Source organism: Heptranchias perlo, chromosome 9 (assembly GCF_035084215.1).
Source record: "Heptranchias perlo isolate sHepPer1 chromosome 9, sHepPer1.hap1, whole genome shotgun sequence".
Lineage (NCBI taxonomy): Eukaryota > Metazoa > Chordata > Chondrichthyes > Hexanchiformes > Hexanchidae > Heptranchias > Heptranchias perlo.
Window position 1 is genome coordinate 78330982 of NC_090333.1, and position 20726 is coordinate 78351707.

The following is a 20726-nucleotide window of genomic DNA, read 5'->3' on the forward strand; positions in this document are numbered from 1 at the left end:
TGTGGCCAATTCTGAGCACCACACTTTAGGAATGATGTCAAGACCTTGGAGAGAGTACAGAGGATTTACCAGAATGGTACCAAAGACAAGGGACTTCAGTTATGTAGAGAGACTGGCCAAGCTGGGGTTGATCTCCTTAGAGCAGAGAAGGTTAAAGGGAGATTTGATAGAGGTGTTCAAAATCATGAAGTGTTTTGATAAAGTAAATAAGGACTGTTTCTAGCGGCAGAAGGGTCGGTAAGCAGAGGACACAAGATTTAAGGTAATTGGCAAAAGAACAAGATGAAAAAAAATTTTAAGCAGCGAGTTGTTATGATCTGGAATGCACTGCCTGAAAGGATAGTGGAGGCAGATTCAATAGTAACTTTCAAAAGGGAATTGGATAAATAGTTCAAGGGAAAAAATTTGCAGGGCTATGGGGAAAGAGGAGTGGGACTAATTCGACAGCTCTTTCAAAGAGCCGGCAAAGGAACGACGGGCTGAATCCCTCCTTCTGTGCTGTATCATTCTACGATTCTGATCTTCACACGATATCTGCTTAAACTGTGGACAAACACACAGTGGTACTGATATCGATTCTGTACTCCCAAATTTGGGCTGTGCCTGCACAACACGAGGATGAAGTACTGGTGGTTACAGGTCTGTCGACAGGTGGTGGCGATGGCACGGTGAGCAATTTGCGATGAAGGATTAACAGTGGGGCACAAGAAGCATCATCACAAGTTAAAGTGGGAGCGGGGGGGGTGGGGGGGGTCCGGCAAATAGCAGGCCAGGTCAAGTTTCTGGATGTTTTACCTGGACCTCACGGGACTGGTTCTTCCAAATTGCTACTTGCCTGAGGTGCCAACCGGACAGCGGCACTTGTAATTATTCACACGGTCGTAGCATGTGCCTCCGTTCTGGCAGGGCTGACTCTGGCATTCGTCGATCTGCTCACTGCAGATTGGGCCCTTGTAGCCGGCTGTGCAATTGCAGGTGTATCCGGCTATTCCATCCTCGCAAGTTCCATAGTGGCAAGGGTCCGGGTCGCAGTCATTTTCGTTAATCTCACAGGTAGTCCCCGTAAAGCCTTGTGTTCAATTTGGGAGGGGGGAGGGGGAAAAAAAAGAGTGGAAGGAAGGGGAAAAATAAATACATTTAATTTTTCTTTTCTATTTAGTTTCTTTCCACAGTTTTACTCCGTTGCATGAGTTTCTACAATTACCACTATTGGCCATTTGCTAAAGTGTCACATAAACACTTCCCGAGCAGGTGAAAGTGCAGTCACCTGAGCAAATCTGAGCAACAAGTAATTTGCTGTGCCAAATTATCTGTCCCACAAATGAGCTCTCGCCCCTTCTCCCCACCAAATATACCGTTCATCACCGAAAGGCCAACGAAACGGATCACAGACAAAACATCAGAAGCACGCGACAGGATTGTTACAACGCATGGCTTAAAGCAGCGGCAGCACCTCGTCCTGACTCTGATGTCAGCGGTCACCGTTAACGGTCAGCAAGGGGTGACTGAACCCCTTTGGGCGTCAGACCGCTGAAAACCAGTCTGGCAATGCAGCAGTTAAAAGCGAGTGTGGGAAAGTTATTACAGCTCAGGAGTGTCCCAAGGACAAGTAACCTAATGCTAAAATATGCTGCGAGGTAGCATTAATTATCAATTGGCTGAAAGCATGAGTAAAGCGGAGGAGGAAGTTAGCAAAGTAGAAATTCCAGTTTCAGTTAGAATCTGAAAGTTAGATGATTCAGGGATTGGCTTAATGTGAAGGTCTTAACTGCTGGGTATTATATGTTTGAAGAACCACTGCTTTAGCAGCCCATGCCTCAGCGCATTTTTTCTCCCAGCTGAGAGTGACAAAAGTGGACGTCGTAGGTGGAGGTCAGAAAGGGGTGACAAGGCAAGGTGACTACTAGAACATTCCACGAGTGTAAACTTTCAATCACTTCAGTTAACATTAAGTTTCATTTCTATTTTTTCTGGACCAGGTTGCTTTACCTTCACTGCAATCGCACTCAAAGGCATTTGGACGATCAATACACTTGGCTCCGTGCTGGCATGGTGTGCTGGTACACTCATCGACGTCAATCTGGCACATATTCCCAGCAAAACCTGCAGCGTGCACACACACACAAAAAAACAGTTAATCTTTAAAAGGTCTTTAAAATTACGATGGGGTTTGATAGGGTAGACGTAGAGAAGATGTTTCCACTTGTGGGGAAAACCAAAACTAGAGGCCATAAATATAAGACAGACACTAACAAATCCAATCAGGAATTCAGGAGAAACTTCTTTACTCAGAAAGTAGTTAGAAAACATGGAACTCACTACGACATGGAGTAGTTGAGGCGAATAACATAGATGCATTTAAGGGGAAGCTAGATAAACACATGAGGGAGAAAGGAATAGAAGGATATGCTGACCGGGTTAGATGAAGTAGGGAGGGAGGAGGCTCGTGTGGAGCATAAACACCTGCATGGACCTGTTGGGCCGAACGGCCTGTTTCTGTGCTGCACAGTCTATGTAATGTCTTCGGCTCGTGCATGGCCGCTCGGAGACATGCTGGAACCCGTGGAACCATACCCAGCGAGGAGACAAAGCCTCCAGGGGAGGGAGAAAGGAAGGCGAAATTTGGTAGGAAAAAAAAGGAAGGGAAACACATACAAAACGTCTGGACACATCTCATGGCAAGTGCTACTACACTTCATTTTAGTTCAATGGGAATGGGCAAACATCAGTTTTTTTTTTGAAAGGGGAGTGGGAAGAGAGAGAGAATGCACAGAGCTGTCAGATTTAAAAGAGTAACTCTTGTCCGTTCAGTATTCCAATCACCAAACATTTGCGTAAAGCCTGGGCTTCTCCAGCACTCCTCTCTTGTCCCTCCCGTTCTGCTCCCCACTATCCTCCTGGTTGGAAGGGTACTGTTCAGGCAACACCAACCAAACCCCAGAGAGAATTAATGCTGCTGCTGGGTAAAGTACTTACTTCACTCTCACTCTCTTGGTGACAGCAAGAACACAAATGGTGGAGGGAAGTCCCTTTCGCACATGGACCCAGTTGGCAAAAGACACTATGGTGAAAGCTCAAGTACAAATGCCAGTGGCAACTGTTAAGTTGGTAAAACTGACAAAAAAAAGAGGTGGAAGTCAGCATTGCACCAGGCAATCAGTTCAAGGAGCCAAGGATTTTTTTTAATGGCTTAAAGAATAAAATGGAACATTAATTAAAATGATAATTTTAAACACTGACACAAGGTTTACTGGAGCTCAGTCTGACACTTGAGTTCCCAAAACATCTGTCAGATTGAGTAACTTGTCTGCATTTCTAGAATCCAGAGGTTACAGACCCTTTTCAGTTTTGGCTTCAAGAGTTAAAGCCGACTCAGATTCAGCCTGGTTTTGGAAAATCTCCAGCTTGCCAGGCCCCGTTCAAGAGTTACAGCGCAACCCCGCAGCACACACATGCACGCAGCTCTGACGACTCGCCATCTGGCATCCAACAAGAGTGCACCACCAGGCAATTTGGGCTGGTACAACACATCCTTCCCTTCCTACCTCCCATCAGTCCAAAGTGGAGCACGATGCACAGCACCTGACCAAAATGCCATGGACTCCCCCTCCCGGCCTGCGGTACCTAAAATTGGCTGCGAAATTAATCTGTGTGAAATAAAACTTCTGCGATTTTATTTTTTTTTGTTGTTGCTGCAGCAGCTCATGCCAAATGACGACAGAAGGGATAAGGAAACAGCAAATATTATAGAACATTTTTTTTTTAAAAACAGTGAAATCAGGGTTCAGCTGGGAGCTCTGACGATGTGAGTTTTAACTCCAATAATGTCAAACCTTGTTTTAACTCTTAAAAATATCAATTTAGAAACAAAATTGTTGGCCGACAACGTGCGATACTCAGCATCATTCGGGACAAAGGAAAATCCCTGCTGGGAATATGGAGCGGTCCAGTAAAATATGCAGCAACTTCATTTCACACTCGTCTTTCTCCTCTTCCATCTCCACCCCCGCCAAAAAAAACCCTCTATAAAACTAACATACACTCAAAGCTCCCCATCTAAACAGCTCTGGCAACCGGCACGAAGGGATTTTTCTGCTTTGCTCAAGTGTGAGAGGAGCTTGGATAGCCAGTGGCCAGCTAAAGTGCTGACAGGCAGCAGGAAGCAGTGAGCTGGACTGAGCTGAACAGCCCCCGGGGGCACGAGGCCCTGCCTTTTGGTTCAGATGACACATCAGCCTGAGCTGCCGCCTGGCAACAGCCGACACAAGCCCTGGAATTCTGCTTCTTTGTGCACCGGACAACAGAGCTGCTCGCGGGCCCCAGGAATCTTGGGAGAGCTTTCCAGGAAGGACTGTGTCATCACAGTTCGGCACAACCCCATCCTTTCCGAATCAAGATCGCCAGCCCGATAAATAACATTGAACTCGTTCTCGTTATCCCTTTGACGCGTCCCTGAATTCTACCCCGGTCCGACGCTGAAACAGAGCAGACTGAGCGAAGGCTCACAGGGTTGCACATTTTTCAGTTTCAGAGTGTCACAGGGTGAAACTGTTCACTTGTGGAGCAAGTGAAAGGGCATAAAAATGCACGTCACCAAAGCTACAGCCTGTGTTCCAACTGAACCCTGATAAATTGCCAAGGCATGCTTGGACCAAGGTTTCCAGTCCAGAACGTTCGGTTTACAAAATTCTTTGTGCTGTGGTCTATTCATTGAGCAAAATAAAAAAAAAACTTCCAAAACCTTCACTTTGCAGAGAAGTGATTAGATTTATAAAAGCCAGCCTCAAGAGGAAACTGGGTAGTGGATTATTTAATGCAATGAGCTTTATAAGCACTGAAAAATGGTATATAAAACAGGTGAATGGGAAGGTGTTTGGCTCATTACAATTTTGCATAAAGAAAGGAGACCTGGTGCCTTTGAGTTCGGTACAATGAAACTCCATTGGAAGTGGCTTGGCCCTCTTGGAATTCTATACTAGCGTGAATAGGAAAGGATTTGATTTCTTGGAATTCTGTAAAATGAATGCCAATGGGAAGGGGTCTGTTCCCTTGGGATTGTGAACGGTGAGAGTCAAAGCGTTTGGTTGGTTGAGATTCCATACAACAAAAGTCAATGAAAATGGATTTGTTCCCTTATATTTCTACATCACTGTCACATACTCAGCTGGTACGGTGTTTTTCAATGGGCTGGTGCTTCCAGATTAGCTCCCATTGAAGTCAACAGAGCTGCTCTGAGACACAAGTGGCACTTCCACTGATGTCACATAATGGTAGGAGATCCAAAACGGCAGGTCTCTGAGACCAAAAAATAACGAAAGGCAATACACATACATTTACTTCAATATTTTCCCCACCATTCAGGGACATGCAAGTACTTGGTTCAGAAAATATAATGTCATCTAGACTTTCATTCCCTTTACCTTTCTTTAAAAGCCTCGCATGTGAAACTACAAAAATTCAAGAACTACTAATGATACCCATTGGAAAGCCTTGACCCATTAGTTTAATTACTACCTCAAATTCCAGCAGATTGATGCTGCATGACCTGTTGCTTTTAAATCCATGCCTATTACTCTTAATGACCTCTGTACTTTTCAGATGAGCATCGATAGCACACAGCAAAATGTTCAAGTATTTTTCTATTAGAGATGTCTGGCTAACTGCCTTGCAATCTGCAGCTTCACATCACACTCCCTCTTTTCCGAATAGTTCAATGACATTTGCTCTGCTCCAAGTTTCAGGTATAGCTCCTGAGTTTGTGGAGATGCTAAAATTACTCCAGACACTCACCTGTTCCCTCACTACATTCCCTGAAAATTCCAGGATGTTCAGCTCTGGCCTAGACCTTGCACACGTTTAATTCTTCACAACAAATGCTTCAGCAATGTCTCGTCGTGTTTCGAGCTGGTCCCACCTCAAAAGGTGGGTTTCCTTATTAATCAGGATCATGCAGACCGTGAAGAATTTGCAATTATTACACTGCCAAATCGAAGGCGAGCAGGGCTGGGAATAGAGCTCTACTACCATCTGGCTGCAAGGCCAAAGATGGAAGGGCACCCGAGCTGGTCAGAAAACTTAACAGTGATAACATTAAGAGCACCAATGCGCAGCCCCGTTGAGAGCTAAGGCAGAGTGTATCTTGCATATATCAGCATCAGGAAACACCCCCTGATGGGGGGAAAAGGGAGGTAAATAAGGGATAGATGCCTTTGTGCCAGATACTGGTTCAGAATGGCATTGGCAAGGCCTGGGAGCTGGTAGTCCATTTTCGCTCAGCGACAGGTTCAGGATGGGGATTGACAGGGCCTGGGAGCTCAGAGTCCATTTGTCCCCAGCTGCAGGTTCAGGATGGGGATTGACAGGGCCTGGGAGCTCAGAGTCCATTTGTCCCCAGCTACAGGTTCAGGATGGGGATTGACAGGGCCTGGGAGCTCAGAGTCCATTTGTCCCCAGCTACAGGTTCAGGATGGGGATTGACAGGGCCTGGGAGCTCAGAGTCCATTTGTCCCCAGCTTCAGGTTCAGAATGGCATCGGCAAGGCCATTTGTCCTTTTAGCTGCAGATGATTGGCACCTTGCACAGACCAGAAGGGGAGAACAATCACAGAGGAAACAAGAAAATGGATAAGGATTTGAATGATTTTTGAAGCATTACTTCGGCAATAATCTAGTTTCAGGAAAAGAGACACCGCGACCCAGATTTAGTGTAATTTGAATTCAAAGCCAATGGCGGGGATTTGAAGAGAGTTCCTGGAAACGCCAGGCCTGCTGCAAATGAAACCATCAGCATAAGGGTCCTCTTACAATCTGGCACAGTTAAGGCAAGTATACTTCTGTGAGTGGGACATTTCAAAGCCAATATCAATAACAGCTAAGAAAAAAGGACATACGTTAAAATATATTGAACATATATCTCTATGTACAGTCATACATACACACAAATACCTATATATACATATACACATAAGCAGGCACATGAATGTACACACATACACACACACAATAAATATATATATGACTGAGGTTGTCAGAGATAAAATCGAACTGTTATTGCAACGCTTTGTTAATTAATGAATAAAATATCTACGTCCCCTTTTTTCTTCTTGGACTTGCCAATTCTCTCCACTCCTCTTGATGGCGTTAAATGCTTGCTGAGATGCTTTTCCACAGACACAAGTCATTCTCCAGTATCTCAGTCAAGTGGCCACCATTCACATAAATGCCTGGACACTAAGTGCAGACTGACTATTGGCGGAGGTTGCTGGGTTTTTATAACATACATACACACACGCACATACATACACACAAAGATATATATAAAAAAGGTATTTTACGAATTAATTAACAGAAGGCTGCTGTTAACCAGTTTTATCTCTGAAACCATCAGCCACATGAATATGAACAGTAGTAGCAGGGAAAGGGAAAGGGGAAAAAAAACCAGAACCAGATCCCATCACCTGCTGTACGATTCAATAATACAAAAGGGACCAGAGTGGCCTCTTCTATTCTGAGTATTTGGAGGGGGGGAAAGACACATTCCATTAGTTGTAGAAGTACACGCACGGTCCAGCAGGATTTTAATTGCAGACATAGGACAACCAAACAAATGCTCCTGAAAAGGAAAAACTCCTGAAAAGGTTTCTGGGGAAAAAAAAAACCAATTTTTTTTTTATTCCTCTTCATAAGCCGTGCGAGTTTTCTTTCCGCAATCTGAAGCCTTCAACAAACTGTCTTAGTGCAAGCTTCTGACTCAGCTCTTAACTCTCCCTCTCTCCATCTCTCCTTCCCCCTGCACCACCCCCTTGATCGTTACAGTGAGCTATAAGGTTGTTAGCACTAAGAGTGCTGTCATTCAAAAGTGAGCAGCTTAGAGTTCACAGAACTTGGCCTCCTCTCACAGGGAGTTCAGTAACGAGGACATTCTTATTTTTTTTTGGGGGGGTGGGGGGGTAGCGGGTAGAAAGGGGAAGAGAAAAATCTAACAAATGCTGTTGTCCTACAGTGTGAAACAGTACTCTGATTGTGTGCATTAAAAGTGGCCTCTGCGGATTCCTTCCCACTCTGCAACGAGGCTGCAGTGCCATTGGTATTCAGAGCAGACAGGGCTCCTCTGCTCTGCTGGCCCTCTTCTCGAGCAGCACTGATGGATTAACTGAGTAGAATGGGTCCTGTCAGAAGCAGTCAGCCGCTACGAGGGCTATGAACTGCTTTCTTTAAAAATATACAGCAGTGTCAGACAACATGGCCAGTTATGAAAGGACAGTGAGGTCTATTGTGAGATGACTGACCAAATCCCTTGTCTGAATAATTTATTATTAGTTACTGTCGGAGAAATGACATGGTTATGAGTAGCGAAGCGCGTTCTAAAGAACAGCACCGTCATGGTGGTCATGACACAGAGTTACCGTGCACCAGGGTCTCAGAAACACGCAGGTGATGCTTTTTTAAAAAAAAAAATTCCAGCTTGAGAAACCCTGCGCAGGATTGTGGCTCCTTATGAAAATGCCCATTGAATGGGAAGTCTCTCCGAACACCCACATGCCAGTTCTGGGATGACCATTACCAAAAGGTGACATCCTTATGAACAGCCATTTACCATTCCATCGCCACCACTGCATGAAATGTCTTCACAGCTCGTTCCTGACGTCACCTAACTCTCCATACCTTCCCCAAGTACATAAAGTTCCTAACCCAGGAATACTATTTAAAAGCTGAAGCCGGACACAGGATCCTCACAGTTTGCTGTCACACAGCGACTGCTGGATATTCAAGTGAAAGGAATGCACTAAACAGCAAACTCGAGCACCCATTCTTCCCGAAGCCATGACTCACGTGTGGTACACACTCACATCTGCTCCTCATGTGTTGAGCAGAGCGAGAGCTGGAAAGGTGAGAGAGAGAGAGAGAGAGAGAGTGAGAGTTGAGAGTTGAGAGTTGAGAGTGAAAAAGAGAGTGAAAAGAGAGAGAGAGAGAGAGAGAGAGAGAGAGAGAGAGAGAGAGAGAGAGAGAGAGAGAACACGCGCGCGGGCCTGTGGTGTTGCCCATACTAGTAGTCACATGATTAGTTTTACTGTCCACCCCTTATAGCAGGTGAATTGCATTAACATCAGCGCGCCTGCTATTTGCGGGAGTACTGTAACCACTTTAAACAAAACAAATCTTGCAATAAAATCCAGCTGACACAATCTGTGTGGAGCAGGGACCAAAGTCCAATTTCCCACAGGAATGTGAACAGCTCCAAGAAACGGCCAGGGCACCGAGGGGGACGGCATCCAGGCCAGGGCACCGAGGGGGACGGCATCCAGGCCAGGGCACCGAGGGGGACGGCATCCAGGCCAGGGCACCGAGGGGGACGGCATCCAGGCCAGGGCACCGAGGGGGACGGCATCCAGGCCAGGGCACCGAGGGGGACGGCATCCAGGCCAGGGCACCGAGGGGGACGGCATCCAGGCCAGGGCACCGAGGGGGACGGCATCCAGGCCAGGGCACCGAGGGGGACGGCATCCAGGCCAGGGCACCGAGGGGGACGGCATCCAGGCCAGGGCACCGAGGGGGACGGCATCCAGGCCAGGGCACCGAGGGGGACGGCATCCAGGCCAGGGCACCGAGGGGGACGGCATCCAGGCCAGGGCACCGAGGGGGACGGCATCCAGGCCAGGGCACCGAGGGGGACGGCATCCAGGCCAGGGCACCGAGGGGGAAATCTACGCTGGGGCTTTTGCCTTACTTTTCTTTCTTTTTTTCCAAGAGACAGTTCTTTGCATCTTACAAACTCTACTCACCAGGCGGGCACTTGCAGGCAAATCGGTTCACCTCGTCCTTGCACACGCCGTTGTTTAGGCATGGCTGGCTTTCGCACTCATCCATATTCATTTCGCAGTACGTCCCCATGAAGCCTGGTAACAGCAAAACATCAAGTCTCGGTGAAAAGCTTTTTAAAAACTCTTCTAACACAAGTTTACGTCTCAACAAACCTGGCAGTGATCAACGACATTCAACAACAAACTCTGATCTCAACAGAACGAGGATGGGGCTCGGCTAAGTTATTTATTTCCTTCCATCCTCTACATCATTCCTCACTTGTAGGTGTCAGCCGTGGCTCAGTTGGTAGCACTCTTGCCTCTGAGTCAGAAGGTTGTGGGTTCAAGTCCCACTCCGAAATCTCGGCTGACACTTGGTGCAGTGCTGAGGGAGTGCTGCATTGTCGGAGATGCCGTTTTTCGGATGAGACGTTAAACCGAGGCCCAGCCTGCCCTCTCAGGTGGACATTTGACACTATTCGAAGTAGTGCAGGGGAGTTCTCCCTGGTATCCAATATTTATCCCTCCACCAACACCTAAGACAGATTATCTGGTCATTTATCTCATTGCTGTTTGTGGGAGCTTGCTGTGCGCGAATTGACTGCTGCATTTCCTACATTACAACAGTGATGGCACTTCAAAAAGTACTACATTGGCTGTAAAGCGCTTTGGGACGTCCTGAGGTCGTGAAAGGCGCTGTATAAATGAAAGTTATAACATTCTTGTAGAAGCAGGGACGTGGATGAGCTATTCCCAGAGCTTTTCTATGCTCTCACAGCTCTTCCGATCTAACTGGTTATTGGACGTGTGGTATCAGGAGCCCAGGCACCGGAACCCACCACAATGGCCGATGCTCATCTGTAACGTAGCAGAGATCGGAAACTTGGTGGCCGAGGAACTGCAAGTGCAAACCCACATCCTACCACTATGTGGCGCAATAGGCTAGAATCAGAGGCCGGTGACCAGCGATCGGTGTTAGGGACACTGCTTTCTACTATTTTTGCAAATGGCCCAGACAGAGGTGCGGGGGAAATAGTCTGCAGGTTCACAGATGACAGGAATGTTTTTGCCGGTGTCAGGACTGTGGAGGAGAAGAAAAATTTCTGCAAGCAGATTTCTGTGTGCTGGAAGAAGAGGCCAAACTCTGGCATATTGGTATGTTCATAACAGACTGGTGTTGCATTTTGGTAGGAAGAATAAGGAGACCACATACACTGCTTGGATAATAAGAGTCTACATGAGATAGAGGAACAAAGGGATCTCGGGGTGCAGATACACAAATCACTAAAAGTAGCGACGCAGGTTAGTAAGGCAATAAAAAAGGCAAATCAAGCACTAGGGTTCATTTCTGGAGGAATAGAATTGAAAAGCAGAGAAGTTGTGTTAAACTTGTACAGAACCTTGGTTAGACCACTCTTGGAGTATTGTGCACAGTTCTGATCTCCATATTATAAGAAGGAAATTGAGGCACTGGAGAGCGTGCAAGAAAGATTCACAAGAATGATACCAGAACTGAGAGGATATACCCATCAGGAAAGGCTGAACAGGCTGGGACTGTTTTCTCTAGAAAAGAGAAGGTTGAGGGAGTGACCTGATAGAGGTCTTTAATATAATGAAAGGGTTTGAGAGGGTCGACAGAGAAAATCTTTCCACCTGTGGGGAGTCCAATACTAGAGGTATTAATATAAGACAGTCACTAATGAATCCAATAGGGAATTCAGGAGAAACTTCTTTACCCAGAGAGTGGTTAGAATGTGGAACTCGCTACCACAAAGAGCAGCTGAGACGAATAGCAAAGACACATTTAAGGGGAAGCTAGATAAGTACATGAGGGAGAAAGGAATGGAAGGATATGCTGATAGGGTTAGATGAAGGAGGGAGGAGGCTCGTGTGGAGCATAAACACCGGCATAGACCAGATGGGCTGAATGGCCTGTTTCAGTGCTATAATTTGTAACTCGATGTAACTGTACTACCTCTGTGAGAAGCCATCCGTTAGCAGTGACCAGAGCACCAGCCCCAACCATGAGATTCTGGATTGGATCTTGGGTGTGCAATAAGGGACAACCCAATGTCAATCCCAAAAAGTGGCCATGCAGGCTTCTCTGGTCTTTCTATGATAATCTCCATACATAATGTAAATGTATATGTGTCTCCTATGAAAGACTGCAATTTATGTTTGATTATTCACATCATCTATTCAACATGCCATTGTTTCATTATATAAAACGTACATTGTTGAAAGGTAAACATGTTTAAGTTGAGTTACTCAGTCCGACCACCTACATAAAATATTGCCTGAAGAATTGCCAAACATGAGCTGTGCTGCTACTTACTGGTTTTTCTCCATTTGCATTACTAATTAAACCAACCCATAAATTAACTTGTGCTGCAGTCCACTGCTTGTCCATTTAAGCTTACTGTTCGATTTATTTTATACTGGCGGTTTTCCTCGCCTCATGTCTGGGTCTGTGGTAGGCTAATCGATAGAGTTTGATTGCCGTGATTAGTCAAAGACTCCATTATCGTCGTATCGTGCGACTGCCAGGATGGTAGAAAATGAACCTGGATGGACCTAGGGACTTTTCTTCCCCCCCCCCCCGCCCCCGCCATCTAGTAGTTTCTATTTACAGCGAGTTTACCACATTTCTGCCCCGTCAATTCTCACCTGGCATACAGATGCACTTGAATTCACCAATCTGGTCCAAGCAGGTGGCATCGTTCTGGCACGGCATGGCGAGACATTCATTGATGTCCATTTCGCAGCGCGGTCCTGTGTAACCCACGGCGCACTCACAGCGGAAGGAGCCCTTGGTGTTCACACATTTCCCTCCATGTTCACAGGGATTGCCTCCTACAGTCGAAACAAATGAAAGGTTAGTGATAGTGACATGTGTTTGGACTCTACCCATCGTGTCCTGTAGAGTGTCAATGACGGGGGAAGGAAAGTAGCAACACCAGTACACACTATCCCATTTTTCCCACGGTATGAGAAACATACGCCCTCTTTTTAAAAGTTATTGCCCTCCCCCAAAACTTAATCTCCTTGCTACACATACCGTCAACCCTGCCAAGTGAGCAGGCCATCTGCCCCTAAGCTTTGTGTTAATCACAGCCCAGAGACAAATCTCCTTCCTGTGCAGAGGCCCCTGTTTGGCATGTAGGCGCCAGGCACCGTCGGGACAAGGAACTCAACATTTGGGGGGGGGTCACAACTGCAAAATCCATATCACAACTCTGATATTTTCACGACAAACACAAAAAATATTGCCTCCTGTCTTTAGGGAACTTGGAGGGAGTGACAGAGGATAGTTCAACAGATAAATAAAATTGTGCTTGCTCCCCTAATGGCTCTAAGTTAGGGCAGAGGGTATCCCTAGTCTGTGCTCCACGGCACTGCAATGGGCCTCCGACCCCGATTCAGGGAAGGGGAACCACAGTCGGATCCCTTTGGTGATCGCTATCCAATGACCCCAGTAGGAAAGTGCGCATGTACAGACCATCGAGTGAGGACAAGATCAGGCTCTGCTGTGACACCCAGCAGGCTCCAATAACCAGCTGAGTTCACTGGGTGGGGTACCAAATGATGGGCATGAATGAAACTGTACCCCAGATAGAGTTAGTCAAAAAAGTGTGCGTGTGTGTTGGAGGGGAGAATTGGTACGCAAAAGAAGGGGGAAAATGCTAACTGGGTATGATTTATTTTTCACACAAATCAGATGGATTATAAATTTCATCTTCCTATGGAATGCTATAAATGACCATCACACAAGTGGAGCACCATGCTATAGCAAGATTTCATTGACATGCCGCAATAATTCCTTCCTAAGTCTTACCTGCAGCAGCAGCCTTGATAGCATTAAAGCGACTGGGTACCAACAATTTCAAAAACCGTGCACAGTGTAATATGTTATGCAGAGCATGTGAAAACCACTGCGATGGCAGGTGGCACCAAAATGCTCAAGATTTTTCATAATCAGGAAATAGCCAAACTCTGAACAGGGAACGAGGTGACAGAGTGAGCGAAAGCAATGTTTTTTTTTAAACTTTTGGATCAGAGACTGCTCCAGTGGAAAGTCCTCTCTCTCTCTCTCTCTCTCTCTCTCTCTCTCCCTTAAAGGTACATGAAAGGAGATTGGTTCTTAGTGGTCATGATCTCCACCACCCAGAAGGACAAGGGCAGTAGACGCATGGAGACACCATCACTTCCATGTTCCCGCCAAGGCAAACACCATTCTGACTTGGGCATATATCGCCGTTCCATCATTGTCGCTGGATCAATATCCTGGAACTCCCTAACAGCACAGTGGGAGCACCTTCATCACACGGGACTGCAGCGGTTCAAGGCAGCGGCCCGCCATGACCTTCTCAGGGTGGTTTGGGGTGGACGATAAATGCCAGCTTTGCCCACATCCCTAGAATTAATTTTTCCAAGAACAAGTCTCAATTGGTCATCTGTAGATCACAACCACCAACGTGGCAACATGACGATTTATCCAATGTCCAGACGCTTACCTAGGGAGCATTCATTGATATCCTCATCGCAGACAGTCCCCCTGTATCCAAGGGGACAACTACAGAAGAAACTGCTCTTGAGAGGGTTGGTTTCACATGTGGCTCCTTCGTGACAGGGGTTACTAACACAGGCGTCATCCACCTGACAGAAGATCCCTAAAAATAAAGAAACACTTATTATACATACAAATAAAACATATACTACTTGCTCAATGGAGAGGGAAGGAGCAGAATGAACAGAATTAAGAATACTTATTATTACTATCCTTTCCCCACCCAAAAAAGGAATCTCTCCATTTAAATCAGCCCCAGTGGATTCCAACAGTACAATTTACAGCCTGTTCCCGAAATCTATTTCTGTTATAAATTTCCTCTCTCTACCACTCCACAGGGAGAGGGGGTAAGTTTAAAGGAAGTTCCCACTTCCGACTCTTGCCTTGCGATTGTGACTTTAAAGCGCACGTCAGGCGAGGACGGTAGTAAGCCAAGCTGTGGTGCCCCACTTGCACCTATAAGCCTAATGTGAACAATGTCCCAGGGAGCTGGGTTTACTGATACAGGAGGCCACTGCCTCGGACTGAACCAGACTGTGCGCAGCCCTCGGTACCCTATTTGAGCCTGAGCTGAGATTTCCATTACCAAGGCCACCTCCACCCACCTCCATGATATCGCCCACCTCCGACCCTGCCTCAGTCCATCTGCTGCTGAAGCCATGTTTTTGTTACCTCCAGACTCGACTATTCCAATGCTCTCCTGGCCGGCCTCCCATCTTCCACCCTCCATAAACTTGAGTGCACTCAAAACTCTGCTGCCCGTATTCTAACTTGCGCTGCCTCATTCACCCATCACCCCTGCACGCGCTGACCGACATTGGCTCCTGGTCCACCAATGCCTCAATTTTAAAATTCTTATGTTCAAATCCCTCCATGGCCTCGCCACTCCCTATCTCTGTAACCGCCTCCAGCCCTACATCCCTCCGAGATCTCTGCGCTTCCCCAATTCTGGCCTCTTGTGCATCCCCCACTTCCTCTGCCCCACCATTGGCTGCCGTGTCTTCAGCCATCTAAGCTCTAAGCTCTGGAATTCCCTCCATAAACCTCTCCAACTCTCTCTCCTCCTTTAAGACACTCCTCAAAACCAACATCTTTGACCAAGCTTTTGGTCACCTGTCCTAACATCTCCCCATGTGGCTGATTACACCTCCATGAAGCACCTTGGGACGTTTTACTCCGTTAAAGGCTCTATACAAATGCAACTTCTTGTTTCCGATTTTAGCATCTTTACCGGATGTCAGTCGTCACACAGCAACAGTCTGCTCTATCATGGAAGACCTCACACCCAAAACATCTTGTTGTCTGATTCATCATCTTGATAAAAGACATGTAGCCTGTGTTGCCTGCACTGCATCGCATCTCAATGAAAAAGAAAATGCTTAAATTCTAAACGGGTGTGCAATCTGAAAGCAGGATTCTTGCCATGCCACGGCATCTTCGATTCCCTTGAACAGCCTTTTCGCTTGGCTGTTGAAGTGGGTGTAAACACTCAGTGCTGGTGACATCAAGGGAATCAGCATGAGGGAGTTACAGAACCCAACCGTGGGAGCTGAATCAGACAGTGGAAACGACAGGATCACCAGGATGCTGCAGATGTTAGTTCAAGCTCCTTCACGTGTTCCGTCGAACTCTTCCCAGACAGTTACCCTGTTGAGGTCACTGGCACTTACTGCTGATACTAAACAGAAAAAAAAGCATGGGAAGCAACTAAATTCTGTTAAACTCAACAGCAGTATTTTTTGGAGACAGGTGATCTTTAAAAAGGATGCGCGTAACAAGTCAAAACATCACAGACCACTGATGCCGGGCACCCTAAGTACAGAATGGGATTACTTTTAAAAACAAAACAAAAATGGGCGGTTTCCTTCACAGCTGGGAGAGGTTATCAGCAAGAATATGCCTTTGATAGCCACACACATGCAGTACAATTGAGCAATGCTGGCTTGCAAGCAATAAAACTTTGCAATTAACTGTTGAGCAGCACGCAAGACAACGGTCAAGAGTGAGTCAGTCACAGTATCTGCTCAACACTAGCTCTGTCAAGCTTAATGACTGCAACTCACACAGAAGGGTGAATTATTATATTAAAAAAACACAGTAACGCAGCTGTTCTTAATAACATTACCCATAATTAGTCAACTCCGCATGCTTCTCCCATGAGTTGAGAACACCCCTTCCAATTGTAACAAGGTATTGCTTGAATTCAGAGCGTGCGCCCATCAAACGGGCATCTCCTTAAACGACAGCTTTGCTTTACCAGGAAGCCTCTCACTCAGGTTCAAATAAATTTCTCTGCATGTTGCGCCACGTTCATTACCATGGATTGAAGCATGAAGTGGGTATTTTAATTACCGCTGGGATGTTACAGCTTCACTACAGAATTCATCCTTTCCAAAAAATAAAATCCTGGTGGAAGCCTTCCAAGTCACTGGCCTTGCAAGTGGGAGCAAGGACATTTTACAAGTTACAGCACCAAAAAGCTGCAATGCTTGTTTAGTGCCCAAAGCAGCCATTGGGGATAACGGTCATGAGCAGCTGGGGTGATAGCTCTCCAGTGGACCATCTGCCCTCGGCACATCCTCTTGCCTCAGTTGGGAGTAGAAGTATTAGGACCATTGCTTTTCTTGTTATATATAAATGACCTGGACTTGGGTATAGGGAGTACAATTTCAAAGTTTGCGGATGATACAAAACTTGGCAATGTAGTAAACAGTGAGGAGGATAGTCGGAGACTTCAGGAGAACATAGACAGACTGGTGAGACACGTGGCAGATGCAATTTAATGCAGATAAGTGTGAAATAATGCACTTTGGGAGGAACAATAGGGAGAAGCAGGATAATCTAAATGGTACTATTTTGATGGGGTGCAAGAGCAGAGGGACCTGGGGGTGAAGATATTCACAAATCTTTGAAGGTGGCAGAGCAAGTTGATGAGGTGGTTAAGAAAGCTGATGGCTTTGTAAATAGGGGCATTGAATATAAAACAAGGAAGTCATGCTAAACCTTTACAAATCACTGGTTCGGCCTCAGTTGGAGTATTGTGTACAATTCTGGGCACCACACTTTAGGAAGGATGACAAGGCCTCGGAGAGGGTACAGAGGAGATTTACCAGGATGGGCGACTTCAGTTATGTGGAGAGATTGGAGAAGCTGGGATTTTTCTCCTCAGAGCAAAGGTTAAGGGGAGACCTAATAGAGGTATTCAAAATAATGAGGGGTTTTGTTAGAGCAAATAGGTCGGTAACCACAGGACATAGATTTATAATAATTGGCAAAAGAACTAGAGGGGAAATGAGGAGAAGTGTTTTCACACAGAGGGTTGTTAAGATCTGGAACGCACTACCTGAAAGAATAGTGGAAGCAGATTCCATGGGAACTTTCAAAAGGCAATGGGACACATACTTGAAGAGGACTAATTTGCAGGGTTATGGGGAAAAAGCTGGGGTGTGGGACTAAATTGGATCGCTCTTTCAAAGAGCCGGCATAGGCACGACGGGCTGAATGGCCTCCTTTTGTGCTGTAAGATTCTATGATTCTAAGTATTGCGATTGTTGTTCTTCGTTATTTTCCAAATGACAAGGTGAGGAGTTGTGAGTGTTCCTACATTACTGACAACCCCAAACAGCTTGTCCTACAAGAATTCTACCCACTGACAAAAGGTCTTCGACCTGAAACGTTAACTCTGTTTCCTTCTCCACAGATCCTGCCTGACTTGCTGAGCTTTCCCAGCATTTTCTGTTCTTATTTCTTACCTCCTTTAATCTGCCCTTTTCATGACAAGCTTGGGTTTTAAGATTAGAGCCATCTAACCATGAACAAGGAGGTGAGCTCACAGCTGGGAGGCAATGACACGTTCAAGGACTTTGGACAAGAAGACGGGGTTGGAGATCGGACAGGAGTTGGGATTGACGGGTCGGTCAAGAGACGGCATTTTGAGGAGGGGAGCGAGTATTGTAGTTTTGCAAGGTAGAGGGACAGTGCCTGCATGAAGGGAGCCATTAACAATGTTGGTGAGGAGTGGGGCCACGAAAGGTAGTTAAGTGGTCAGGTGTTGGGTGGGAAGCAGATCAAGGGGGCAGAAGGTGGGTCGCTTAGAAGAGTGTGGGGCAGTGACAATGAAGAGAGGGAAGTTGCAAAGTGATACGCTGTCAAGGTCAGTATGAATGCAAAGTTTAAGGGTGGTTGGAGTAAGCGGGGTTGAGGGGGGGGGGTGGAAGGCAGCGGATAGGAGAAGCACCCTCTCGTCCTCCGAAGCAGTTCTGTGGATGGTCTCAACTTTGAGACAGAATCATGAGCTTCTCAGACTGTGGCAACAACTGTTGCAACTAGTTGGGTGTAGTTGTTCTCCAGTTAGTGGTGAAGGTGGAAGGGGTGAGGGAACTGGCGCTCCATCAGAGAAAGAGGTTGTGGTTGTTCTTGCCCTCTAGGATGATCTTGGATTAACAAGAGCATTTGACCTAACCAAACATGTGGACTTCTTTGGCTGCTGTGTAAAGTGCCTAGCTTCATTGGAAAATAAGACTGCAGAGGCATGGGTTTACAGACAGTTCTTTCATCCCTGCAACCTGGGTTTGAAACCAGCCAGATTGGTGAAATTGAAGTGCTCCTCTGAGACTGGGTAAAGGCATATAATTGGGGAACAAGTAGAAAAATCTTGACTCGGTACTGAACCCATGTTAATCCTAACTTAGAAAAGCTTGATGCTGACAAGCATTCCTCAGTGCCAACATCCCACACCTTGAGCGTAGAAAAGAAACAGCAAAACAGTTTAAAAAAAAGCTAAGTACTAAGAAAAAAAATAGCATGAGCAATCTTCGGGGGAGAGAAATTACCATAACTAGGCAAAATTTTAATACAATAGTCTTAATAGACAAAAGCAACCACCATATCCAGCAGCTATCAGATGACTTGCTGGAGAGATTGGCCAGATATACCAGCTTTGGCCATGAAGACGATGTGAGTCATGTACCTGTTGTGAAAGTAAGATATACAGGAGTAACCAGTGAGCAGCAGTCTCATTTAAGAAAGTGATAGCATAAGGAAGCGAGAAAAGACCATTCAGCTCTTCCAGCCGATTCTATCCAGTGTCCATGCATGATCACTCTTCTGTGGACTTTCTCGATCCATCGCCACTTGATCATTCCTACTTTGAAAGAACACTAAGTGTTCCTTCAAATACCTCATCAGGGGGAAAAAAAATCAAGTGGTGATAAATAAGAAGTGTCAGCATTTCCGAACCATCATCTAAACTCCAAAATTAGATAACTGTCCATTAACTTTTACGTTGATAAAAAAAATAACTTACACTTTGGGTTTATAAGGAATTTTTATTTAGCTTTCATTCTTTGCTGCCTAATGTAGGGCCATAGCAGATATTGCAAACTATAGAGGACACCACAGAATTCTGAAGTCACTGATGGACTATTTTGCAGTGTCTGACACTGACTCAAATGCATAAGGTGCTCAGTGAGGCAACCAAACCCAACAGTGCTTTGCGCTTCAAGAACCTTAATGCGTTCCTTCAAGCCTATGATTATTGCCGTATCCTTCAGAAACCAAACTTCACCGGATCAGTGCTACACTTTGGGAACCTGGAGACTGTGTCAACCAATATACAGAACCAAAACTGCCTGACCACTGCTTCACTTAGCCAGTAAAACAAGGTCATTTAATGCAGGGAATTGAAAGACAGAAGACAGAATGTAGTTAAATCAGTTTTGCCTCCTCTCTAGCTCTGGCCCAGCAACGTAATATAAGTGGCTGCCGGGTTCTAAGTTAAATTATTTCAGGTAAACTATGCCCAAATCCCATGAGACTTGTAGATAAAGTCAAGATTCACCTCCCCCCTCCCCACAACACCTGAGGCCAACTAAGACTTGCGACCATTTCTCTCAAATAGATCCTAAATTTAGAAACATGAATGAGTTTTTTTTAAAAATTAAATACCAGGACATAAGCCTTACCAGCTTTGCCAACGGGGCACTCGCATACAAAAGATGCAACCCGATCATGGCAGGTGGCACCATGCATGCAGGTGGCACCAGCACAGTCATCAATGTTCTCGCTGCAGTCATCACCACTCCAGCCGTTGACACAGACGCAGTTATACCCTCCGATGTTGTTGGAGCAGGTCCCTCCATTCTGACATGCGTTTGGCTGCAGTTGACATTCATCCACATCTTCTGTACAAGACTGACCTGGATGGGGAAGAGATGAATAGTTCACAGATATACTCCCAACACCTTGTACGCCCACGTAATCAAGTAGAGAAATTGGGAGGCTTCATCATTCACTGTGAGCAATCAATAGGGGTTAAACCTACCCATATGTTCAGCCCATTATAGCACAATGCAATGTCAA

At 46.0% G+C, this 20726-nt stretch overlaps 1 protein-coding gene across 1 annotated transcript in view; it reads right to left on the reverse strand.

Annotated features, from left to right (window-relative positions):
- The window catches only part of LOC137325558 (neurogenic locus notch homolog protein 2-like), a 160627-nt gene that overhangs the window by 65659 nt on the left and 74242 nt on the right, over positions 1 to 20726 (reverse strand). Inside the window, exons 6-11 of the mRNA XM_067990802.1 lie at positions 20330 to 20563; positions 14314 to 14469; positions 12467 to 12652; positions 9782 to 9895; positions 1990 to 2103; positions 836 to 1069 (exon numbers count right to left, since the gene is read on the reverse strand). Coding sequence (XP_067846903.1) covers positions 836 to 1069; positions 1990 to 2103; positions 9782 to 9895; positions 12467 to 12652; positions 14314 to 14469; positions 20330 to 20563 — 1038 coding nt within the window. The remainder of the gene's footprint in view (positions 1 to 835; positions 1070 to 1989; positions 2104 to 9781; positions 9896 to 12466; positions 12653 to 14313; positions 14470 to 20329; positions 20564 to 20726) is intronic.